General features: G+C 42.3%; 1 protein-coding gene across 1 annotated transcript in view; it reads left to right on the forward strand.

The window, feature by feature from the left end:
- The window catches only part of RBM33 (RNA binding motif protein 33), a 1,894,586-nt gene that overhangs the window by 74,512 nt on the left and 1,794,506 nt on the right, over nucleotides 1-25,568 (forward strand). The window contains exon 2 of the mRNA XM_044064784.1: nucleotides 23,441-23,519. Coding sequence (XP_043920719.1) covers nucleotides 23,441-23,519 — 79 coding nt within the window. The remainder of the gene's footprint in view (nucleotides 1-23,440; nucleotides 23,520-25,568) is intronic.

The following is a 25,568-nucleotide window of genomic DNA, read 5'->3' on the forward strand; positions in this document are numbered from 1 at the left end:
CTGGACTTCCCGGGTCCCTTCCTTTCCAGTTTCAAGATTGAGTTTCAGTGGTGGTTTTATCAACTGTCTGTCAAGCTGAGACTTCCTTTCTAGGCTCCAGTCGTGACTCAAAAGCTCTTTACAGATGCCTCAGACAGTGGATGGGGGGCTTCCTTTGGCTCTCTCAAGGTTCTGGTACTAAGGCTGCTTTATCACGGGTCAGATCATAGCACAGAGGAGATGAAGGATCTTAGCTCTTCAGGCTTTTCATACTGCCTTTCATCCCGGGCCCCTCAAAATTTTCACAGTCAACAACACAGAGGTGTGATATGTCAGCAAGAACCAAGCAAGGTGGTGCAAGATATCTTTGCAGACTACCTTTGCAGGTCTAGGATCTTGCTGTCGAAGTATTAAGTGTCTCTTCAAACAGTTTACGTTAACTCAGAGCACAATCTAGTGCAGACTCTTTGAGCAGGTCTAGCACATAAGCTCACAATTGGATGCTTCACAGAGATATGTTTCTGAACATTGTCCATGGTGGGGTGTTCCTCAGGTAAATAATTTTGCCTCCCCTCTGAACATACTTCTCTTCTGTTCCAGAGTCCCATGTTGTCTGACTTGGAAAGTGGATACCCTGTCTTTTCCTTTTTAGGGGATGTTCCTATACACATTACCCCCCCCCCCTTTTTCTGCTACCACAAGTCTGTCTTTAACACCTTTATTGAATTGCCACTTGTGAAATAGACAGATTTGCATTTATACAGAAGTAATCAAACTGTATTAACAAATTAGCATTAACAAACTTTATACTTCATATATATCGCTATATATCTTATAACCTAGGCAGCATTACATAAATTATTCAATTCCTGCCTCCTTTTTTAAACAAGAAACATCTTTATTAAACTATGACTTAACGAATAAGCAATTTGTACATTTATATAAATGAAAAGCAATCATACATTTATATAAATGAAAACAAACCACACCGACAATCCTGGTTGCAAGCATTTTAAATCGCAAACTGTGCTGACACACTCAAGTTGCAAAATTATATATCACTTACAATCTACTAATTCATTTTCATTAAAACGTTAACATAGTTCATTTAAGTCCTGCCTTCTTTCAAACTGCATTCCTCCCCTGTATGTATTGTCCCCACAATTCCCATTTTTTTCCAATGTAGTTTGCTCCTACCCTTTTCTAAAGATTTCAATTCCAGTTTTTTTATCACTACTTCTAATATAGTTGGTTTAGATTTTGATTTCCATTTTCTAGTAACTGCTTTTTTGGCAGCCACCATAATTAGACACAGCAAGGTCTTACCATGTCTAGGTAATTCAGATTCTGTATCATAGCTCAGAAAAATCATCTCACTTGGCACACCAATCCGCCCACCCACCATCTCTGACAGTGCATCTCAGAGGGAATCCTTAAAGTCTGCCAACCCACTGCACTCCCAGAAAATATGTTCCCAAGTACCGCTTTCTTACCAGTCACACTTCCAACATTTGCTGTTAACCTGAGGAAAGATTTTCTGGCGTCTACTTGGTGTATAAAAATATATAAACATTTCCAAGCAGAAATCTTAAATCTTCTAGATTTTGTTGCATGTTTGGGAGGGACATACATATATCTTCCCATTGTTTTTTTTGTGAATTGCTTATCCAGTCTCTCTTGCCAGTCCTTTCTAACCTTCTCTGATTGATTCTTAGTTATCCTGCAATATTTTTTATGCTCCGTTAATTATTCCTTTTTTAATTGCAACTAAATTTCATTTAAGATGCCCCACCGCTATTTCTTTCTCTTTGCCTCTGCACTTGATATCAATCCTTGATAGGGAAAGCAATCTCTTACCTGCAGTCCTAATAAATTCTTAGCCTCTTCCCATTCTGTTAACTTTACCTTTCTCTCTCTAGTTATTTCCTTCCAATACCTTGGTTCCTTTGCCAGTTTTGTTCAATAAATTCCAGTCCCCTCTTGCCTATTATCTGTATCCCTAATTGCAGTCATTCCTGTCAGCATAATCTCATAGGTGTGTACTAGGCTGTTGGCCCTGGGGCCTTTACAAGCCTAGCCATAGGATTACCCTGGCATAGTGCCACCCGACCTTAGTTCCCAGTGGCTTTGTCGAGTAGAGCCACTGGAGTTATCCCTGGGGTGAATTTTGTGTTTCCTGTCCACTCATCAAGGTTTCTCTTGAAAAGGGTCAGCAAGGTGCACTGCTTGACATGTATAGGGAAGTCTGTTCCATAGCATGGGCAGTCTCTGGGTTATGAACCTGTCCCTCTAGCATGTTCTGTTAATTGTGGTAATGAGGTTGAGGTCTCTGGAGCTTGTGGTGTGGAGGGATTTCTTTAAATGTAGCATTTCTAACAGAGCTGGGTCAGACATGGCTTTGTAAGTCAAGCAGAGATCACCTCTAAGTAGGTGATATGAGACCGAGAATAGTTGGAGTTTTTTGAGTCTGTCCATATAGGACAAGTGTTTAAGGCCTAGGATCCTGATTTGTGAGGTACTTTTGCAGCCTCTCCAGTTGTTGCAGGTGTCTAGTGAGGTACATGCCAAATGGGGCATTGTACTCGATGATTGGCCTAATGAGGGAAGAGTAGAGGGAGACGGTGACCTCTTTCTTCCTGGATGCAAAGCCCTTAGTAATGATATGTGCCACATAGAAGGACTTAACCGCAGTGGCAGTGTGGTGATGAAAAGAGAGGTTGCTGTCAACCTGTGTTCCCAGATTTCTTATAACCCCTTCTGTGTTCAGTGGACTACCATCAATGTGGTAATTCATGGTAACTGGGTTTTTCCCAAAGTGGATGACGACACATTTTTTGGCATTGAGCTTAAGGCCATGGTTCTGACACTAGTCATTGGTCTCAGTGAGGCCATTCTGTAGGATGTCAACATCACTTGGGGAGTTAATAGTTCCCAACTTGCAATTTGTGTGTGAACTTTGTCAGCCAGAGTCCCTTCGTGTTGGCCTGGACTTCAGAGAAGCAGATACCAAACAGGAGAGGACCCAGGACTGAACCCTGTGGGACTCCACTCGTGACTAGTCAGCAGTCTGACTTGGAGTCAGCTACTTTCACACTGTGGGTTCTGTCTGTGAGCCACTTTGCAACCCACCTAGTGTTAAAGGGGTTGATGCCAAGCTTAGTGAGTTTTTCTATGATTCCTGAGTGGGGAATGGTATCAAAAGCCTTGGCCAGATCAAGGTAGGCTGTATGAACCACCTTGCCTTCATCCACAGCTCTGGTGACTAACTCAAAGAAGTTGACCAAGTTGAGCAGGCATGATCTACCCTTCACAAAACCAAACTGTGTGGAATCCAGAGTTTGGAGATTCCTTATATCCTTGTTTATTAGGTCCATGACGATGCGCTCCATAGCTTTGCATATCAGACTCGTCAGGCTAATGGGGCGATAGTTCCAAGGGTCTGCAGTCGCTCATCCTTTGTGGAGAGGGATGACTGTAGCAGTGTGCCATTTGGTAGGGGCAAAGCCTGAGGTGAAGCTGTGATTGAACAGGGCACACAGGTGAGGTGCCAGTTCACTCTGTAGTTCATGTAGAACACAACCAGGGATATTGTCAGGTACCATAGAAGCCTTGGACAGTGCTGTTTTAAACTGTGCAGCAGTAATACTGGAGGTGCCTGCCAATCTGCTGGTATTGTGATTGGTCCTTTGGGGTGGTAAAGTTGGCACTGAATCTGTCGGCCAGTATACTGACAATATCTGTTGGCTTGGTATAGGAGCTACCATTGTGCAGTAGCTCAGCAAATCTAGGTATTGCCGTGGAGATTCTTTACATAACTATCGAAGGCCTTGTGGTTGTCTTTACTATCTGCTGCAGTTCTGTTTTCATAGCTAGCTTTAAAGGATTTGATCAGGGATCTCACCTTTTTGTTGAGGCTGATAAGGGAGTTTTTTCAGTCTTGGAATTTCACCTTATTTCGCATCAGTTTCCTCCTCCTGTTGTAGAGTTTGTTTATGGCAGGGGACCACCAGATTGGCTTCCTTTTATGGAGGAGAGTGTCTTGGTTCTGTCGGGTATGGCGAGATCCATGCATTTGTATATGTGTTCATGCAGTGCATTGGTGTATGAGTCTGCAGTCACACAACTATTCTCCATTTGCATGGGTGCCGTGAAGTTAGCCACCTCTGTTTTTAGCAGCCCAAAGTTAGCTTTGGAAAAGTTTTTCGTGGTAGTTACCTTTGCGGTGGGGTGAGTGGGATTTTAGGGATGTGGATTTCCAAGGTGATCAGTTTGTGGTCAGATCTAACCAAGGAGGAGATGACTGGTGTAGAGCAACGGTCGCTCATGTAAGTAATGACCAGGTCAAGGATGTGTTACCTCTAGTGGGGGTAAGAATGAGCTGGTCCAGGGCATTGGAATTAATGAACTCCAGGAAACGTTGAGCAAGTATATTGGTACATGAGTAGTTTACTCAGTTAATGGAGGGGTAGTTGAAGTTGCCTAGTAAGAGAATGCTAGATTGGACCCTAATGTTCTCCAGGGTACTTAGGAACGTGAAGTGCAGTCTTGGGACATGGTTGGGGACCTATAATAGGCTATGACCCGAATCACTGTCTTACCCAATGTTAGCTGCACCTGAAGCATCTCTGATGTGTTATGTTGGGCTACCAGTCTGCAGGTGTGCGCATCCTTCATGAATATGGAAACACCACTGCCTTTGGAGCTTCGGTCCAAGTTCTGGGGCCGAAAGATGTGGAATGATTTATAGCCTGGTAGTACAGGGGTGCTTTCTGCTGCCATGAACCAGGTCTCTGTTAAAGCACAAATGTCAATGTTCACTATTTTAAGGAGCACCTCGAGTGAGTGTATTTTGAGTTTTAGACTTCTAGCAATGAGCAGCATGACCCTCAGATTGCATTTGTTTGTAGCTGTTACGGTGGTAATTTGGTCCCTAGAACACTGCCTAAAAATGGCACTATAGGGATGGCAAGAGCCTTGGCCAGTATCCGGTAGCCCAGTGGTGACAGATGCAGGCCATCTCTGACAAAGCATCGAGGTCTGTCAGTCATGTCATCCCAGGCAGACATATACTGGATCCGCTTAGAATGACACCAGAAACTTAGCCAGTTGTTGAAATCAATAATTTTCTGTTTGTACTGTGGTATCATTCTGGGTGATGGTAGGATGCTGCTCAGGGCTAGGGCTACATAATCCGAGAGCTCCTCCATGTCTCTTTTCATGTAATCCGGGGAGGTACGTCTCAGGTCATTCACACCCGCATGTACAATGACAGAATCATATTTGTACCTGTTGTTGAGGGACCTTTCTCCATTCCTGCATTGGCTTAGTTTGTAGAATACTTTCTGCTGTTTTATGGATATAATATTCTGTATGATTCTTGTTTTCCTTGGAGGCCTGAATCCAAAATCCCAGTCTCTCCTTGTTTATTGAGCACCCCCCAACTGTTTCAACATCATCCCTTTCACTCTGAATTATAGTTTTCTGCTTGTGCTGTGTATAGCAGCCTTAACTATGTTGGTCTGAAATACCCCTTCATATTGGGTAATCCCAATCTGCCATGTTTTACTGGTAGAATCATCTTATCCCACTTGACTCTTGCTGTCTTCCCCTCCCAGATAGTTTTTCAGCTCTTTATTAATTGCTATCCACAACTTTTCCTCTGGTTGATAAAAATATATCTGACCTGTGTGTAAGACTAAAGGCATTTTCACCGCTTGTATCTTACTATCCATATCCATGTGACAAAGCTTCAATTTTCTCAGTTTTTGTATTCTATTTTGGTTAGTCTCTTCCAATATATCCTTAGCTGCCACACCGGAATCATTTTAATCCGTATTTCATTTTATCATGTCCCCATAAGTATGGGTATTGCTGAATCAATTTGTATGTGGATGCGTAATTTACAGCTATTGCCTTTGTTTTAGCTTCATTAATTTTATATCCCGAAGAGATTTGAAACTGCCTCAGTATGTTCCACAGCACTGTAAGGTCCCTTTCTGTTTTTGTTAGGTATAAAATATTGTAATTTGCAAACGGAGCCTGCTTTTCTTGACTACTATACCAGTTATATTCTTAAATTTGTGAGTCCCTTGTTTTCTTTGCCAGTGGTTCTAAATATAATGTAATTAACAAAGGGGGGAAGGACACCCCTGCCTGGTTTCTCTGCTGAAGCAGTGATTATCAGAGACGACCCCACCCACTTCAATTTTCGCTTGCTATCCCTGGTATATCGTCCTAATCATCCTTATCTGCATCAAGACCACCAACAGTAGTATTTTCTTAATTTTTTCTTTCCCTCTGGATCATCAGTATTCTGTTAATATTGTCAAGTGTTTGCTTCCCCTCCATAAAACCACATTGATCCAGATCTAAATGTTTTGGCATCTATTTTGCCCTTCTTTTAGCCACTATAGACATGCACTTTATAATCATGGTTTTGTATTGAAATGGGCATGTATGAAGCTGGATCTGATGGATCTTTATCCTCTTTAGGTATTACAGCTACCACCACTTTCTTACAGGATCTGTTAGTACTTCTCCTCCTCTTAAAGTACTGTTAAACAGAACCCTCCAGATCTTTATCATTTTTTCCTCTTAGCTTTCAAGCTTCTACAGGAATACCATCTATTCCTGGGGACTTTCCTGTAGATTGGTTATATGTCACCATTTTTTATGTCATCTCCTCCTATCCTATTAGTGATTGAGACCCTTTACCTCTTGGTATATTTAATTTTTCCGTAAACATTTCCATTTGTGCCGTTTCTTGATTTCCATGTTTCTCTGCTTTATACAGACTTTCATAGAATTTCCAAAATATCTCTAATACTGCTGTAAGACCCTTGTTATTGTCTCCCTAAGGTTGGTGACCGCCTTTTCTACTTTCTGTTGCCTGAGTTGTTGTGCTAAAAGTTTTTGTGCTCTAGAGTTGTCAACAGAATATTTGCTTAGCAGCAATCTTTCTAAATTTATGCATATTATCGAGGTAATCCTTTTTCTGTTTAACATTCTTCAGTTGCTCCTCTTCTTGTTTTTTGAGAGTCCCCCTATTTTGCAATACTTTGTCATTCCTTCGAAATAATTTTTGTTACTTCTTAACCATATCTCCCTTTCTTTTATTTCCACCCTTTTTTATCTCACTCCCTAGATATAATTTCAGAAAAACTTTCTATCTTCTCTAATAGCTCCTGAGAAATTTTCATTACCCATTCCTTAAGTTCCTCTCTTTTCAACAGATATTAGGGAATGTACCAGTGTCTCATTTTTATTTCCTTACCGTGTGTTTTTATTGTAGTTGTTATTGGCGCATGATCTGAAATAGTTATTGGGGGTGTATCGAGACCTTACTTTAAATGCACATGATGTTCTTCATGTTTCACTGTTGAGGTCATTACATTTGGGTAATCTGCTGGCAGGTTGCCCTCAGTCGGCCTGAATTCCAAAGTCTTGGGTCCTGCGTCGGTTGCTGTCTTCTCTTCCATGACGTCAGTTCATCAGGGGTATAAAACATGCAGCCGACGCCATTTTATTTAGTCTTTCTTGCCGGGCGGTGCCCGAAGCAGAAGCATTTTGCAAGTGCCGGTCGGCCGACTACTGAAATATTCGAGTTTGAGTTTCGGAACTAAAGTCTTCACTAAAGCTAAGTACCCCGTTGGGGAAACTTTTTTCTTGCTCCATACCCTTGTCAGAAAAAGTTAATAATTGTATTACTTGTGGGAAGCAAATACCTCATAAGGATTTCCATTTATACTGTATTCTTTGCCTAGGCCCTGATCACAATGTGCCTGGCTGTTGGTTTTGTGCTAGATTTAACCAACGCGCTATTAAGCTTCGGTATAATTTTGCCTCAAAGTATTTTGGAAACAGATTTAACTACAAAGAAATGTCATTTGATAGCAATCCAACTACCGGAGTACAAAAAAAAAACGCAAAGAAAAGGACAGAGAAAGGCAGTCGAGATCCAAAACCGGCGACGAAGCTTCTCGTAAGCCAATCGTTGGTTCACCGGCACTCAGTGAGGCGCTTTTGCAGCCCCTGATACCCGCTACCTTCGAGTCGCAGGCCTCTACTGACACCCATATGGAGTCTGGTATGCTGCAAAGATACTCAAGGTATTAGACCAACGGATGTATTGCCTTCGGATGGGTCTGGAGCTGCTGAGCAGGCACCGGCTTCTGAGGGTGTATTCAGACCTCAACGTTTGTATATCAAACTGATGACAGCTACAAAACCAAAGACAAAAGCAACTTCTAAAACTAAAAAAACTGACGCATGAACCACGTGCACAGGCCTCTATGTCTAAAAAACAGATGATCAAAATGGCTGAAGACCTTATTACCTTGATCAGGGGTACCCGTCCCCTTCCAGATAAGAGGCCTAGGCAAGACACTGATTATGAATCATCAGATCAGGTTTCTGTTTCTTCTGATTCCTCTTCTGATCAGGAATTATCTATACCTCCCTATGAGGATTCTGATGCAGAGGAGTCCATACTGTCTGCTTCTCCTCCTGAGAATTATTCATTTCGTGAAACCTTGCATACCTTGAGGGAGCATTTTCACTGGGAGAGTCAAGACCTCTCAGAATCAAAAAAGAGGCTCCGGGATTTCCTTCTTCTCCCTCAGCACAGGCCTTTGGCCAATCCCCCTGTTTTAGACATTGTGGATGATGTGTTTTCAGAGTCCAGCTTGACCCCTGACTCCTTACCTCCGGCTCCCAGTAAGCCTGACAGATACTACAGGGTCCCTGACTCACATAAATTTTTATTTAGAAATCCTGCTGCTGATCCTGAAACTATTTCACAGGGTCCAAAGGGTGTTAAGGCCTCAACAGCAAAAAATCCTACCCCCTCTAACAGAGATTCAAGGGCACTGAACAGATGGGGGAAAAAAGGTTTATACATCTGCAACTTTGGCAATTAGAGCCTTAAACTGTCAATTTCATATGCTTAAGTATCAACAACGTGTTATGGGATTGCTGAAACAGAAAATAATGTTGATTTCTGAATGTGCAGAAAATAAAGAATTGCAGGAATTATTGCATGCAGCTGAACAAGTTGGAAAGCATACTTTGCAATGTGGTTTTGACTCTTTAGAGGCCTCCTGCAGGCAGAGGCACAGAAACAGGTTACGTCCCTCATGGATATGGGGGCCATTCAACCAGTACCAGAACAGGAAAAAGGACAAGGTTTTTACTCAAGACTGTTCTTGGTACCCAGAAAGGACAAGGCCTGGCGGCCAATACTGAATTTATCTATTTTGAACACATACCTGGACATTACAAAATTCAAAATGCTGACTTTACAGCAGCTTCTGCCCATGCTGGGCAAGAATGCTTGGCTGGTGATATTAGACCTAAAAAGAGGCATACCTGCATGTCCCAATAAGACAATCGTGCAGAAGATACCTCAGATTCAAGGCTGGCTTAATGCATTACCAATTCTCTGCACTGCCCTTTGGCTTATCTACTGCGCCCAGGGTCTTTACAAAGTGCCTGGCACCAATAATTGCATTTCGCCAACAAAGAAGTATACAAATATATCCTTACTTGGACGACTGTCTCATTCAAGCAGAGAACAAGGACACTCTTCTTCGACACCTGGCGTTTGTGAAAAGGCTTCTAACATGTCTAGGGTACACAATAAACGAAAACTGGTACCCTCTCAAAAGATAACATTCCTGGGTGCAAGCTTGAATACAACTGCCCAGATGGCCTACATCATGCCAGACAAACAAAGGCAACTGACTACTTACTTCAAACTGATGGCAACAAAAACCCAGTCTTCTGCAAGACAAATTCTGCAGGCTTTGGGCTTCATGGCATCCTGCATCCTACTAATTCCATATGCAAGACTGCATATGAGGAAATGTCAATGGTACCTAAAAAGTTTATGGAGTCAACATTCACACAGTCTGGAAACAATGATTCCTCTCATTCCCTGCCTGCAACAGGAGTTTCTATGGTGGGCAAAGGCCTGTCACCAAAACATGGGACGGCCCTTCACTCTACCCCCTGCCAGCCCAACCTTAACAACAGATGCATCAGATTATGCCTGGGGGGCCCACATGGCAGGAAGATGCATTCCGGTCATATGGGCACCAAATCAAATGCATCTACATGTCAACCAGAAAGCGATGCTAGCTGTTCAAAATGCCCTAACAGCCAAGGACTTACTTCATCCAGGACAACTACTGATAAAGACGGACAACACCACAGTCATGTGGTATATAAACAAGCAAGGGAGCACACACTCATTCCCCCTTTGCAGATCAGCCATGGCACTGTGGGACACAGCTTTGACCTACCAAATACATCTTCAAGCTCAATTCCTGCCAGGAAAACAAAACACTCTGGCAGACGATTTAAGCATAAACCTTATGGATCCTCACGAGTAGAAACTAAATCTACAAGTCTTCAGCATGATAACAGAGAAATGGGGGAGCCCAGACATAGATTTATTTGCCTCTCCTCAAAATTATCAACTGAAAAGATTCTGCACAAGGATTTATCACAGACAAGCATGGAAAGTGGACGGCCCTATCCTTCAGTTGGAAAAACCTGTCAGTTTACGCCTTTCCTCCTCTGCCTCTTCTACCCAAGGTCCTCCTAAATGTCAGACTAGAGAAGCCAAAGATGATATTAATTGCCCTGGACTGCCCACGCCAATATTGGTACCCAATCCAAAGGATCTTTTCTCAATACCCAGCTTGGACCTTGCCTCAAAAACCACTACTACTGTCCCAGCAAAACAATCAGATCCTGCACAGTCAACTAAAGATTCTGAACCTGGCAGCATGGCTAATCCTGTAATCATACAAATGACACCTCTCAGTAAAGCTGTGCTGTGTCATTTTGGAAGCCAGAAGGCCTAGTGCTAGAAAATCTTATGCTGACAAATGGAAGAGATTCTGTGCTTGGAATCAAGCACAAGGAACTGATACACCAGAACCACATATTCCTCAGATATTACAATACTTAACTGAGATGCTTGACAAAGGCCTATCTTTCTCATCAATCAAAATCCATGCCTCTGCCATTTTGGCTCATTGCAATACAGAGCCACCAATCTTTTGTCATTCTTTACTAAAGCAGTATCTTAGAGGAGCCAAAAATGTAAGGCCTCCTAGAAGATCACCATTACCTGCATGAGACCTCAATTATGTGTTGGAAAAGCTCACCCTGCCCCCAGTTGAACCAGCTGCTACCACTGATATAAAGTTCTTATCATGGAAGACAGCTCTGCTGCTAGCTATTACTTCAGCAAGAAGAGTTTCAGATCTACAGGCCCTCATGGCTGTAGAGCCTTTTATCATATTTTACCCGGACAGGGTGTCTCTGAGGACAAATCCTACTTTTATGCCTAAGGTCGTTTCCAGTGTGGCTCTTAACCAAACAATTAATCTGCCAACTTTTTATGCAAATCCGCAGAACAAAGGGGAGAGAATTCTGCATTCCTTGGACGTACACGGACAGCTAAGATTCTACTTGAGCAGGACTAAAGCTCTAAGAAAAGCTGAGCAATTACTAGTGTCATATGCTGCAGGATCAGAAGGAAAGGCTATTTCAAAGCAGACAATTTCAAAGTGGATAAGCCATTGCATCCGTTTCTGCTACTTACACCATGGCAAACCTGTGACCAAGGGCATTAGGTCTCACTCCACCAGGGCTGCAGCTACTTCAGCAGCCTTTCTCAGAGGAGTACCAACCAAGGACATTCTAGAGGCTGCTCCTTGGAGTTCTGTTCACACCTTTACAAAGCATTACCATTTGCCTCTCTACTCTAAGTCCAGAGCAGGCTTTGCCACTGCTGTGCTACAGGGCCTTATAGCCTCACCTAATGCTGTTTAGCTCCAGCCTCCCAACCATAGCTTTGGGATTCTTCCCAAATGTAATGACTGCAACAGTGAAACACGAATAACATAGTACAGTTGTGTACACTTACCATAAATGTAGATGTTCGGGTGTATTCACTGTTGCAGTCCAGGTTACCCTCCCGCCATCCCCCTGTCATTCTGCAGTCTGTCTTTCCTTTTCTATCTTCTACAACCTATGTGGTGTATTTGCTTGTAGATGAAGGTAAAGTTTATATTGATGCATGTATATATATAAATATTTATAATATTGCTACCTTTTTGGGGGCACCTGATATCGGGGGCAAGATAAACTAAAGAAAATGGTGTTGGCTGCATGTTTTATACCCCTGACAACCTGACGTCATGGAAGAGAAGACTGCAACCGACACAGGACCCAAGACTTTGGAATTCAGGCCGACTGAGGCAACTTTCCAGCAGATTACCCAAATGTAATGACTGTAACAGTGAATACACTCTAACATCTACATTTATGGTAAGTGTACACAACTGTACTTTCCCACTTATAAGTAATATTCCTTGCTGAAAGCTGATTTCTCATAGAATTTTCTTAAGCTCCATTGTAGCAGTTTTCAGTGGAATATAAATACATGCCTTCAAATGTACCATATTGTCTTTTTTATCCTCTTCTTTTACCATTTAAGCTCCTCTTGCAGTTAATGTAAGCACTGTTCTCTTCCTTTGCCCCAGATATTCCACTGAATACCATCTTGAAAACTTTTTTTTATTAAATTCACATGTTCAGTTCTCCAAGTCTCTTTCCTGTAGCATAGCTGTTTGCACTCTACATTTTTATTATAGTTCACTGCTGTTTGTTTTGTTATGCCAGACCATTAATGTTTAAAGACATTATAGGAAGCATCATTTTCTTGAGAAATTAATATAACATCCTTTTATTAAATGTCTAGTTTTAGCTTTTGTGTTGCATGCTTGTAACATTTGGCAGGTTAATCTTTTATACAGTTGGTTCTTGTCATCTGCATTGGAGCCTGTCACATCTTGCAGAACTTTCTGTTGTATGTAACACCCTTAAACAAAAATACACATACATACCCAATACCCCCAAAAACCTCTTAACTCAGTAATAACGCACTAAACTATGTATAACTTCAGATGTGAGAGTGTTCAATCTCGCCATTTGTTTTTACACACGGGTTCGGAGCCGATCCTCGGCTCCGAGTCGGCCGCATAGCAAAGCTCTGCATCTAAGAGAAGCTCGAGACCAGGCTATATCCCACAATCCTCCCTGCCATTACTCAGATCTAGTTTGCCGCTGCAACAGGTCACATCGCTTCAGAGAGCTCGGACCAGAGATTAGGAGTTATAGCAGATAAGATAGTCTTTTTTTCTTCCTTTTATTCCTAAAAGTTATTATTCTTCTATAGTTTTTTTTGTGGATACTTATATTTTATTTACTGTAGTGTGTTTGTGTGTGATTTATAGTTAGTTTTTTTCTTTAGGTTTCCCTTTGGGGCCTACCCCTTTCTAACTATAAATTCCCTTTTAATTTTAAACCTTACTTCTTTTAAGTATGTCTGAGAAAGTTAAGAGTGGGTTCAAAAGGTGTCAGTGTGGACAGAAAATGTCCATCACTGACAACCACACTTCCTGCGTCTACTGTCTTGGCCCTCTCCACTTGCAAGAGGATTGCTCCATTTGCCATTCCTTCAGTGAGAGGGTCATGACAGATAGACGCAGGAAACTTATTGATAGGGGGCTTCTTAAGCCTGCTTTCCAAGAAGCCTTAGACAAGTCGGACCAGGCTTCTAAGTCTTCGAAGGGGTCGAAGATGTCTGAGCCCATGTCATCGGCTCCGAGTACATCTTCCAGAGTTCGTTCGCCGATTCCACAGACTTCAGGGCCGAGCGTCGAATGTTTATCTCTCACTGAGCCCCAGGTCTTGGAACCGGTGTCGGAACTACCGCCACCGTCGATTCTTTGGTCGGTGCCATCTTCGGCTCCTTCGACCCGTTCTTCCAGACCATTATCTGATACTGATGTGGATCGTGTCGTGCAGAAACTGATGGAGAACACGGCTCTTTCCAAATTGATTGCAGTTTCCTCCCAGTTGGTGTCGAAACTAGAAGGCCTCCCTTTATCTCCAACAGGTCCTCCTTCGAGACCCATCCAGTCTTCGGAGCCGGAAGAGGATGAGCCGATGATAGTGGAGCCATCAGTGCCGAAACCGTCCATAGCACGATCGACACCACTTACCTCGACTCCATCGGAACCGATAGGTGAGTCTCGGAGTCGACGATCTCTCCTTGGTTCCGTGACCAAGAGTCGTACCGACCTTTCGGTGCCAACTCTTCCTCTCGGGGCCACGGCGCAGATCGGTTCGGCTCCATCCTCGGGGTTGAGACCCATGGGCCCCGTGTCTCGGATTCTTCCATGTTCTTCGGAACCAGGAGAGTCCTCGGCCCGAGGTTCAGGGGTTTTTGACCTCATGAGGAAGGTTTTGTCTACACAGACAACCACTACATCGGACGCGTCTTCTCCCTCCCCTAAGGAGCCGCTCTCTGTTTCTGTTCCCACGACACATCCAAAGCGTGGAGCACCATCGTCTCAGCCATCCCTAGAGGATGCCCCCTGTTCCTCTGAGGCCTCACCGGAATCCCCCTCCGATGAGGTCCCGAGGAAAAGATTGTGCAAGAGGAGGCACTTAGACTCCCCACAGGAATCTTTAACTTCTGACACTGACTTGGATGAGTCAGAGGGGTCCCCAAAATCACCCTCAAGATGTCTCATTTGCGGACATATTGGAGATATTAAAACAGAGGGGTGATTGGCAGTCCCTAGCCCTCACTGAGGACGAGTCAGTGTTGCTGAAGGCATTTGGTGCTCAACCTTCTACCTCCTGGGTTACTCCGCCCTTCGATGAGTTAATGGAATTAATTGCTCGAAGGGCGTGGGAGACACCGGACACAGTGGAACCGGTCCCTAGAAAGCCAAGTAAATTTATTACTGCCCCCCAGGACAAGACGTATCTAACAAAAGGAGTCCCCATTGACGCTATGATGGTGGCAGCAGCCACTAAAAGGAGATGTCGGAGTCTTCCTCTTCTGTTCATCCTCCTAATAAGGATTCTAGGACTATGGACAGATACGGAAGCGTGTTTTTAGTTCAGTGACTGTTTCCATGCTCGCTAAACTATTTGACACATTTTACACGACTACAGAGGATCTCATCAAGGAGCTGAGAGATACCCTCCAGGGTAACACAGATGCTGCTGTTTCAGATAAGGTGACAGCACAACTTAACACCCTTACCTCCGTAGTGAACTCGTCCATGAGGCTCATCTCGTATGCGGCTGAAGGGTCGAGTAGGGCCGCAGCTTCAGCGATTGCTCTACGAAGACAATCCTGGATGCGGCTGTGCTCTTTATGAAGCCTTCAAGTCTTCTTCGCCCCTTTGATGGTGCCACTCTTTTGGGCCCAAAGTGAAAGAGACATTAACTCGGTGTGAGCAAGAAGGAAAGACTCTGTCTGCTGTCGGAGTCCGTTTTTCCGTTCCATCCAGACCGTACCCCAAAGGGCAACGAGGCGGAAAAATGTGGTTCCGTAGAACTCTGGGATCTTTCCAGGCCACACAGAGTGAACCCCCCCCCAGAGGCAGAGGGGGGGGCAGACATGGAAGACGCCGCCCCGGCGGCAGAGGGGGTCCGCAGAACCAAGGCGACAGGGATACTATCCCTGGTAAGCCTTTCCAGCACTCCTGAATGGAGGCCCGACTGTCCTGCTCTGGAGGCAGTCGGGGTCGCTTGGCTTTATACCCACAGGCCTGGCAAACTCTCACCTCAGACTCCTGGGTGAAAAGCATTGTAACCAGAGGATACAAAATACCCCTTATATCAACTCCACCCCAACACAGAAGGTCTCCAGATGTGCCACCCGTCTCGAGGCCAAGCAGCAATAGAAATTTCAAAGCTGCTCAAAAGAGTCATTCAGCCAGTCCCGCAGACCAAAAAGGATCCGAACTTACTCAACGTTCTTTTAGTTCCAAAAGACAGGGGACTGGAGACCCATTTTGGATCTCAGCAATCTCAATACCTTCAGAAGAAGGAAAAGTTCCGGATGGTCACGCTTCAATCGATCCTTCCATTTTTACAGAAGGACGACTGGATGTGCTCAATAGATCTCAAGGACGCGTACTACCACATCAAGATGGCCAGACCGTCCAGAGACCACCTGCGCTTCCGGCTGGGAGACAGTCATTTTCAATTTTGAGCCCTGCCCTTTGGGCTCACCTCAGCCCTCAGGGTATTCACCAAATGCATGGCAGTGGTAGCATCTCACTTGAGATGTCTATGATTCCGGGTGTTTCCCTATCTGGACGACTGGCTCCTCACCGCCACCACCGAGCATCTCCTCATACAAGCAAGAAACTATACAGTCAACCTTTGTTCCCACCTAGGGATTTCCATAAACTTCAAAAAATCTGTCTTATTGCCCTCACAGCATATTTCATTTATCGGAGCGGACGTAGATACCCGTTTAACATTAGTAAAGCTCCCTCAAGTAAGGGCTTCATCCCTCAAGGAACAGGTTCTTCTTCTGCTGCAATGCAGGAAAGCCCCAGCCAAATTGGTATTGAAAGTTTTGGGTCTCATGGCAGCGTCCCTGATTGCGATTCCCATGGGAAGGCTGCACATGAGACTCCTCCAATGGCTACTGTTCACGCAGTGGTCGTTCCAACAGATACCTCTAAAGTACGAGATCCTGATAACAGATTCCTGCAAACAAGACCTCTCATGGTGGGTGTCCAGCCAGGACCTCACTATGGGTCATCCATTTGTTCTACCAAATCCGACAGCCACTATAACCACGGACGCTTCCCTGATAGGGTGGGGGGGACTTTTTCAGGGAAGAACAGTCCAAGGGGAATGGTCCAACATCGAGTACAACCTGCACATAAATGTTCTAGAAATGAGGGCGGTGTTCCTGGCGTTGCAACACTTTCAAACCCTCCTACTTCTAGGGACAGTAGCAGTTCAGACAGACAACATGTCTGTAGTCTGGTACATAAACAAACAAGGGGGAACCAAATCTTACCCATTATGCAGAGAGGCCATGAGAATTTGGCAATGGGCAGAGTCCACGGGTCGCTTTCTGATAGCAACGCACATCCCGGGGTCATCCAACGTCATTGCGGACAGGTTGAGCAGAGCCATCCTGTTACCTCACGAGTGGTCCCTCAAACTACAAGTGGCGGCGAGAATTTTCCGTAAATGGGGCCAGCCTTGCTGCGATCTATTCGCCTCCCCGATGAATGCCAAATGCAGAAGCTATTTTGCCCTTCTACCCCCTCCAGGGGATGTCCCCAGGGACGCACTGATACACGATTGGCCCCCGGGTCTCCTATATGCATTCCCACCTATCCCCTTGATTCCCAGATTTCTCCAGAAAGCCATGAACCTGGAAAGGACAATTATACTCATAGCCCCATTCTGGCCTCGACAGATATGGTTCCCTTTTCTTCGAGCCCATCTAACAGAGGAACCTTGGATCCTGGACCCAGTACCAGATCTACTGACGCATTCGTCGGGAGTTCTTCACCCGTCTCTTCTATCCCTCAAACTAGCAGCTTGGCTGCTCCACTTCCCTGCCTAGCCAAGTCTGATCTTCTTTCTCCGGCAATGCAGCGCATTTTGGTTGCCTCTCATAAGGCTTCCACCACAAAACTTTACAACAGTAAATGGAAACGCTTTGTGTACTGGGCATCTAATCAACACTTGGACCCCTTGGTTGCTCCGTTACATAAAATCCTAGAATTTCTTTCCATCCTTTTTCATGAAGGGGCCTCTACTTCCACATTAAGGGTGCAGTTGGCTGCCATATCCAACTTCCATGTTGGTGAGAATGGTTCTTCTATCATGTCCCACAGGCTTTGTAAAGCTTTTATGAAAGGTTCCTTCCATCTTCGACCTCCTGTCAGGGACCCTTTATTCCCATGGAATTTAAATTTGTTGTTGTCACAACTAATGTTACCACCTTTCGAACCAGCCTCTTCTTGCCCCCTGAAATTTCTGTCTTGGAAGACTCTCTTTCTTGTAGCGGTTACTTCAGCTCTGAGAGTTTCAGAGCTGCAAGCACCGTCTATTAAACCTCCTTACTTAAATTTTCACCCAGATAGAGTTTCTTTACGAACAAATCCGTCCTTCCTTCCTACGGTATGCTCTGTCATAAATATTAATCTATCCATTGAACTCCCTACTTTCTTCAAAAACCATACCAGCAAGCTGGAATATATGTTGCACAAGTTAGATGTCCACAGGCAACTCAGATTTTATTTAGACAGGACTAAAGACTACAGAAAGACAGATCAACTTTTTGTTGCATTTGCAGATAATGTAAAGGGCATGGCAGTTACAAAACGCACTCTTTCTAAATGGCTTACTGATTGTATAGCCTTTGTGTATTCTAAATCAAACCAGGCCTTACCCACCAAACCAAGAGGCCATTCTACTAGGTCCGTCTCCACTTCCTTGGCTCATGCAGCTCGCCTACCTTTGGACACTATTTGTGCAGCAGCCACGTGGTCTAAACCACATACTTTCATCACTCATTATAGGGTTGACAAAGCCTCCAAAGACAGGATATCCTTTGGTTCCACTGTGCTCAGGAACGTTCTTCCATGAGTCACTCAGGGTGACGGAGCTAGGGACGCTACCCGTGTGTAAAAACAAACGGCGAGATTGAACACTCTCACATAAAGAAGTTATGTTCTTACCATAACGTTCCATGTGGAGTGTTCATCTCTCCTTTGTTTTACATTCCCTTTCCCTCCCTCACGGTTTGGAAGAACGAGTAGGACTAGAGTCTGGTCCACATGTCTTTACCTCTTCCGGGTATCTTTCTTTACCCCTAGTTGGTTGTCAGTGAGATGGTGTCTCTAAATTTTTTTTCCTTTATAGCAGTATGTAGCCTTAATACCTCAAGGTTATTGTTTTTTTCTGGTTTGCTTGCAAACTAGATCTGAGTAATGGCAGGGAGGATTGTGGGATATAGCCTGGTCTCGAGCTTCTCTTAGATGCAGAGCTTTGCTATGCGGCCGACTCGGAACCGAGGATCGGCTCCGAACCCGTGTGTAAAAACAAAGGCGAGATGAACACTCCACATGGAACGTTATGATAAGAACATAACTTCTTTATATTGAATTTTTACAATTGTAATGGGAACAAGTGTTTCAAACTGACAGCCACACACACACACACACACACACACACACACACACACACACACACACACACACACACAAACACTCGACGTAACCCAAAAGAAAGGTTATCCATGTTAAGAAGCATGGTATAGTCTGTAGTTCACATAATTGCTGTCTTATTTTGTCTTATCTTTATAGCCCTCTCAGCTGGAAAACACTTGCATGCTTTCAGAAAACATTTTCTCCAAGCCATTTCCCTTTATCAGATTGTCTGCTAGAGATGTGAGAACCAGACACAAAACTGTTTACTAGAAAAAAGCCTTATATTAATCAATATTCTTTTTCATTTATTTGCTGTCTCTTAAAACTTGTTGGCAGATTAAGCTAATAGCCTTAACCACATCATTTCCAAATGCAAGAATGAGAAAAAGCACACTAATTTTTCTTTTGTCATGCTGTTTTAACATTGCAGTGCCTATATTTCTTAAAACTGAATAAGGAGAAAGAAAGGAGAAAGAAAGAAAAAATAGGAGCACCTATTTGTATTAGATCCACATTACACTTGAAAGTAACCGAAAAAAGGTTTAATTTATAACATGCAAAGAAAATGATGCATTATTTAAATAGTGCTATTAAGAAAAAATGTGTTTTACTTGCATCTAACTTTCTCCCCTCTTCCCCTCTCCTAAGTATTTTTCCAAACATTAATGACCTGCAGTAGAGTATATGCTTTAGAGTCCACTACAAGTAAGTTTAACAAAGTCCAAAAACATCCAATATTTCCAGATTTTCTTGTTCTGTTATGTTTCACAAATTATTGCGTTGTAATGCCACATTTGTCAATTTCCAGGTTACTGATTTTATACTTCAGATGTTAATGACATGATGTAGGGCATATGCTTTATAATCCCCTACAAGCTTAACAAAGTCCAAGAAAGTACAATATGTCCAGACTTTCTTGTTCTGTTCCTGTTCATCTCCATCTCTAAAATCCTGTCCCTGCTTCATTTCCAATGTACCCTCGATTCTTATAGAGTCAACTCTTGTACTTTCCCCGCTCTCGAGCATATTCTGTTGAAACATTGGAAAAGGTTTCCTGGCACAGAGACTCTCTGTGGTCTTTATTACAATTAGAAAACCAAAAAAAGGTCCAACAGCCAAATGGACCAAAGGTAGCAACAAATCAAGCAAAAGAAAAAAAAAAACAAAGGCCCAAACAGTCTAATTTATTGAATTAAGCTTTCAAGTCAACAGACTCTTCTTCAGTGTTAATTAAAAAACAGAGAAGCTATAACTCATTATAAATATCAAAAGCCAGCCAGTAATAACACAGTCGATCACATATATAAAATCACACCCAGAAAGTAGAAGGGGAAAAGGGAAAGAAGGGAGGGGGAAAGGGAATGGGGAAAAAAGGAGGGAGACAGTAAAAAAAACCATGCAATTATGTAATATAATAAAATCGCTATACTACATAACTGTTTTTCTTTTAATAAAGGTTTGATACTGTTCATGCTATTTAAACCCTGTGGATAATTGGCTTTAGGATAAGTAACCCACTTATATTCTTCAATTTGAGTCTTATTATTTAAATCACCGCCTCTTTTTCCTAATGCTATGTGTTTCAGTACTCTAAATTTAAAACTATGATGCTTATCATTCTTCATTACATGTTTAGCTAAAGTATTCGTGTTGATGCTCCTACAGATATCTGACGTGCGAGGCAATCCTATATTTTATTTTTTTATTTGTTTTTCCTACATAAAACGAGTTATAGGATGCACAGTTAGCTAAATAAACCACATCCTGGGTATTACAAGTTGCATACGTATGTAATATAAATTTCTTAGATGTAAGAGGATGTATAAATTCATCGGATAGATTAATATCCCTATATAAAGTACAGTTATAGCATGGTACAGTAGCCTTTGAACCTTTTTTCTTCTTATTCTTTTCTAAATATAGATCTTTATAGAATAAACATTGCTTTAAATTCCTGTCTCTTGTAACTGTAAAGAGTGGACTATCACCAATGATTTTAATTATCCATCAGACTTAAGTATGGCTCAGTTCTTCTGTGTAATGATTTTTATCTGTGGTGTACATCTGACAGACCAATCACTTTCTTTACTAACAGTATCAATTTTAAAATGATTTCTATGTAAGTATGGTTTAGCACTTTTTTCTTTCAATTGTAACAGCTAATGTATTACTTTCTAATAACTCTGGGCTATACTCTGTGAGCTTAGTCTGTAGTCATAACACTTATTTCTTTCTCAAAACCTTCAGTAGTAGTCTTTAACTTACTTGCCGTCATAAGTTGACTTTTTACGACATTCTTACAGGTATATTTGAGATGCATGCTTCTTGCATTCACGTATCTTGTTGTCTGTACATTTTTTCTATATGTACCTGTGTCAAAAGAACCATCATTACAGGTAATATTCACATCCCAAAAATTAATAGTATTATCTGAAAACGACAGGTCAAAGGACAAAAACTTTGTTCCTTGTAGTTATGTGACAAAAGCTTGCAGTTCTTCTGTTGTCCCTTTTCACAAAAGAAATATATCATCCACAAATCTTTTATAAAAGGTGAAATTTATGTTACAAGAATGATCATATTTGTAAACTAATTGTTCTTCCCAGCAGGCAAGTACTGTGTTAGAGTAACTGCTACTGGGGTACCCATAACCATCCCTAGTAGCTGATGGTAGTATATATCTCCAAACATAAATACATTATTGGAGAGAATAGTCTCTAACATAAAACATAGCATGTTGATGTTATTCGTAGAGAAGTCACTATGAGAGTTTAAAAATTCTGTAACAAACTGCACTCTTACATCATTATAGTTATCTGCTTTGGCAAAAACAAAGTTCCCACAAATTACCACATAGGTGGTAATCCATTAAGTACAGAAGAAGTAATTAGGGACCTGGTGACCCAAGTTGATAGCAATCTCTCATTTGACAACCACGTGGCCAAAGTGGTTAGAAAAACATTTTATATAGCCCATCTAATCATGAAGGGATTCACATCTAGATCAGGGGAGGTCATCGTGCCTCTTTACTCATCCCTCATCAGGTCCATAATCGAGTACAATGCCCCTTTTGGGATGTACCTTACCAAACACCTGCAGCAACTGGAAAGACCCCAAAAGTACCTCACCAAGAGGATCAAAGGGCTCAAACAGATGTCATATGCTGCCCGGTTAAAGAAACTCCAGCTCTACTCAGTGGCATACCACCTGCTCAGAGGCGATCTGTGCCTGACGTATAAAGCCATGTCCAACCCGGAATTAAGGGACATGTTGCACCTCAAAAAATCCAAATCCCATCGAGCTACGCGCTCGAGAGACTTGAACCTCAGCTCTGAAATAAACAGGACACGCTGGAAGGACAGATTCGTAGCCCAGAGGCTCCCTTCGCTCTGGAATAAAATCCCAGTCCAGGTTAGGCAGAGTCCCTCATTGACTCTCTTCAAGAGGAATCTTGATGAGTGGATGGTAGATCGTAGGTTTACCCCGGGTATCACTTCTGTGTCACTGTTAGACAGAGGCACAGTATACTAACATCGAAAAAGGTCATAGCAAAATTCATTTAAATTGGGTGGTGAAAGCCAAACATACTCTGGCTAGGCTTATAAATGCCCTAGGGCAGATAACCTAGTATGAACCTATGAACCTATTAGGTATAACAATAAATAATGACTTGATGTCTAAAGTAACTAAAATTAGTCTAGTAATATTATTATTGTCTACAGCACTTCCTTGTAGTTATATGACAAAAGCTTGCAGTTCTTCTGTCATCCCCTTTCACAAAAGAATTATATCCCCCACAAATCTTGTATAAAAAGTGAGATTTATGCTACAAAAATTTCAACATTTAGAGAAGCCTCCATGTGAGTGATTGTAAACATGTGCTTCCAGGTGGAATTTGCCCATCCCCACTCAGTTTTCTGATCTTTGAACATTCAGGACTTGAGCTGTAGCCTATTTCAGGGAACTCTCCTGTGGTGAAAGTAGTCCACATCATCTGTCCAAGGAAAGAGCGGGCTGTGATTGTGGTTAACCCTTCTTCCAGTAAATTGTACCTTTGGTAAAGGTGATGCAGGGAATTCCTTTGCTGCTGCACTTTTAGGTTGCTGAGAACAGGTTTTCCTTTGTCATTGAATGGGCAAGCTATGCCATGGACGTTTTCTCTCTCTTCCTTTTTTGTGTGTGTTATATAGATAGTACAGTTCACCTAGATTTATTGTCAGATTTTTAAATGTGTCATATTTATACTGACTGTGTTTTGTGCTGATAATTGTGTTTTATGTTAATACTAGTGCACAAAATAAATTCTAGAAAAATATGCATATGCACACCCTTACTTTGTAAAAAAAAAAAAAAAAAAAAAAAAAAACGTGATTTGTTTTCTTTTTCTTTTACAGATGACGACTTTGATCAGTTTGATAAGCCTGGTGCAGAAAGGTCTAGGAGGAAACGAACTGGCGATGAAGAGTGGGATAGGTAGACAGTACTTGTATTCTGCTTTATTTTTTTTTATTTAAAGTTCTAAAAGTTTTAGAAATTCAGAAAATTAAAGTGCCATTAATGAAATATTATTCTGCTTTCTCAGACCATTTACCATTATCTGTGTCCTGGTGCTCCATGCTCAGTGTTTGAATTTGTGGGAAATAAAAATTAAGTGCATCCTGAAGGTGAGGAGGCTATATCCCCACCTCTGCACTAATGTGCAGAGATGTCGGTGTTAAATGTGCACATGCTTTGAGGCACATAACCTTCTGTGCAGATAATCTGTCAACAACCCCCCCCCCCCAAAAAAAAAATCCTGCCTTCGCTAGCTCTCCCTTTTAGTATTTTTTTTTTAGGCTGAAACAAGATCATGTTGTCTCTGGCAAGGAAAGTTCGCCACAGATTCTTGTTTTCATGCATCCCTTCCAGGTTTGTAGCACCCACTTTTGTAATTGAATTAAGGGTCATCAACTGTGTGGTTAGAATATTGTCAGAAGTGCAACAAATATTCCACTGATTTGCTGTCATGGTGAATTTTAAAATCCTGTCAATTGTGGGATACTGCTTTGGTCTACGTAGAGTAAAGACTGCTAATCCAGGTGCAGTATATGCCACTCTTTTTGGATCAGTTTACACAGTTATTAATTATGGTAGTGAAAACTGCAACAGGTGGCAAGCCAACTCACTTTAAAGGAACAAAAAAATGAATGCAGTAAATTGGAACAAGGAATGGATGTGCTGGTGAACACTTGGATGGATTGTTTCATGGTTACAAGTGTCTTATATTGGTAGAGAAGCTTGTATGAATGTGATGCATTTCCTCACTTTATTTCAGACTGCTGGTGCATTTGCTGTCTATATTAAAGCTTTGTAAACTCTATAACGTAATTTGCACTGCGGAATTGCATTTGTAAGATGTCCTAACAGTGATGGGAGACTTGTATTTTATTTCCTTTTATGTGATTTAGAAAATAAATATACAGACTCCCTTTTCCTAGGCAAGAAACTGGCAGGCCATAAAATGCATGGTTTGAAGTATAAAAATGTAACTACTTGCTTTCCTGTGTCAGGAAACCAAAAGCCATAAAAATGCAGTTAAATGGTTCTACAGAGAAGGAGCCCTAGGAAGGGAGCCCGGTCATTAGTATTTAAATGAGAAGCCGATGCATTGCATGTGGGGATTTAAATGTGGCGGGACCTTTTTTCTTGGGAATGAAATGATGAGCTAAGTATGTTTATTTGGAGTTGAAACCAGTCGTCATGTTAAGATGAAACCAGTAGACAGCTCAGTCTTGCTTGGATGATGACTGTTCTATCCACATCTGTGGAAGTTGCTGTGAAGTCTGTGTCTGCCTGATTTGATATTTTCACTAATGCAGAACAGTTGAGGATAGTATTTCTTTTAAGATAACAACAGTTAGGTTATTTGGCTGTTAACATTTAGATTTTCCATTAAGTATTTCTGTCTGTGCAACTTAATGATTGCTTTTTGTTCCTTGTTCGTGATTTACCTCTGTATATACAATGTGTATCAGCATTGTTGTGACTCATTAAGTAAAGTTTATATTTATTCACTTATAAGATCTTGTGGATGTGTATTTATCTGTTTTTTATTATTTATTTTTTTGTGGAGGGGGTATTATTTAACACCATAGACTGCCAAACTGTAGTGGCCAAGTCCAGCCCTTGGAATTGCTCTTCCAGCCCCAAGCTCTGGTGTTTGAAGGTGCATCACTAAATGTCTCTGCCCTATCAAAGAACACCATGTTTTCAACTCACAGAATGCCCCACTGGACTGAAAGAAGTCATAGACGTCAGACATTCTTTTGGGAACATTGCTTTATGGTTAAACAAGGGGGAGGTGACATCCCTACTGTTTTTGATAAGGATGTCCACCATTATAAGAAGCCTATGTCCAGAAACGTCTGCTCCCACGATATTAAAATCACAGCAGCAGGCACACCTAAACCAAGACCCCTTTCAAAGATGGAGTCTTTGCTTGACCTAGTCTGCCACTTACTCATCTGGTGCAGGAATAACTTC

This window comes from Protopterus annectens, chromosome 3.part0 (assembly GCF_019279795.1).
Source record: "Protopterus annectens isolate FY-2018-M chromosome 3.part0, PAN1.0, whole genome shotgun sequence".
In the NCBI taxonomy this organism is placed as follows: Eukaryota; Metazoa; Chordata; order Ceratodontiformes; family Protopteridae; genus Protopterus; species Protopterus annectens.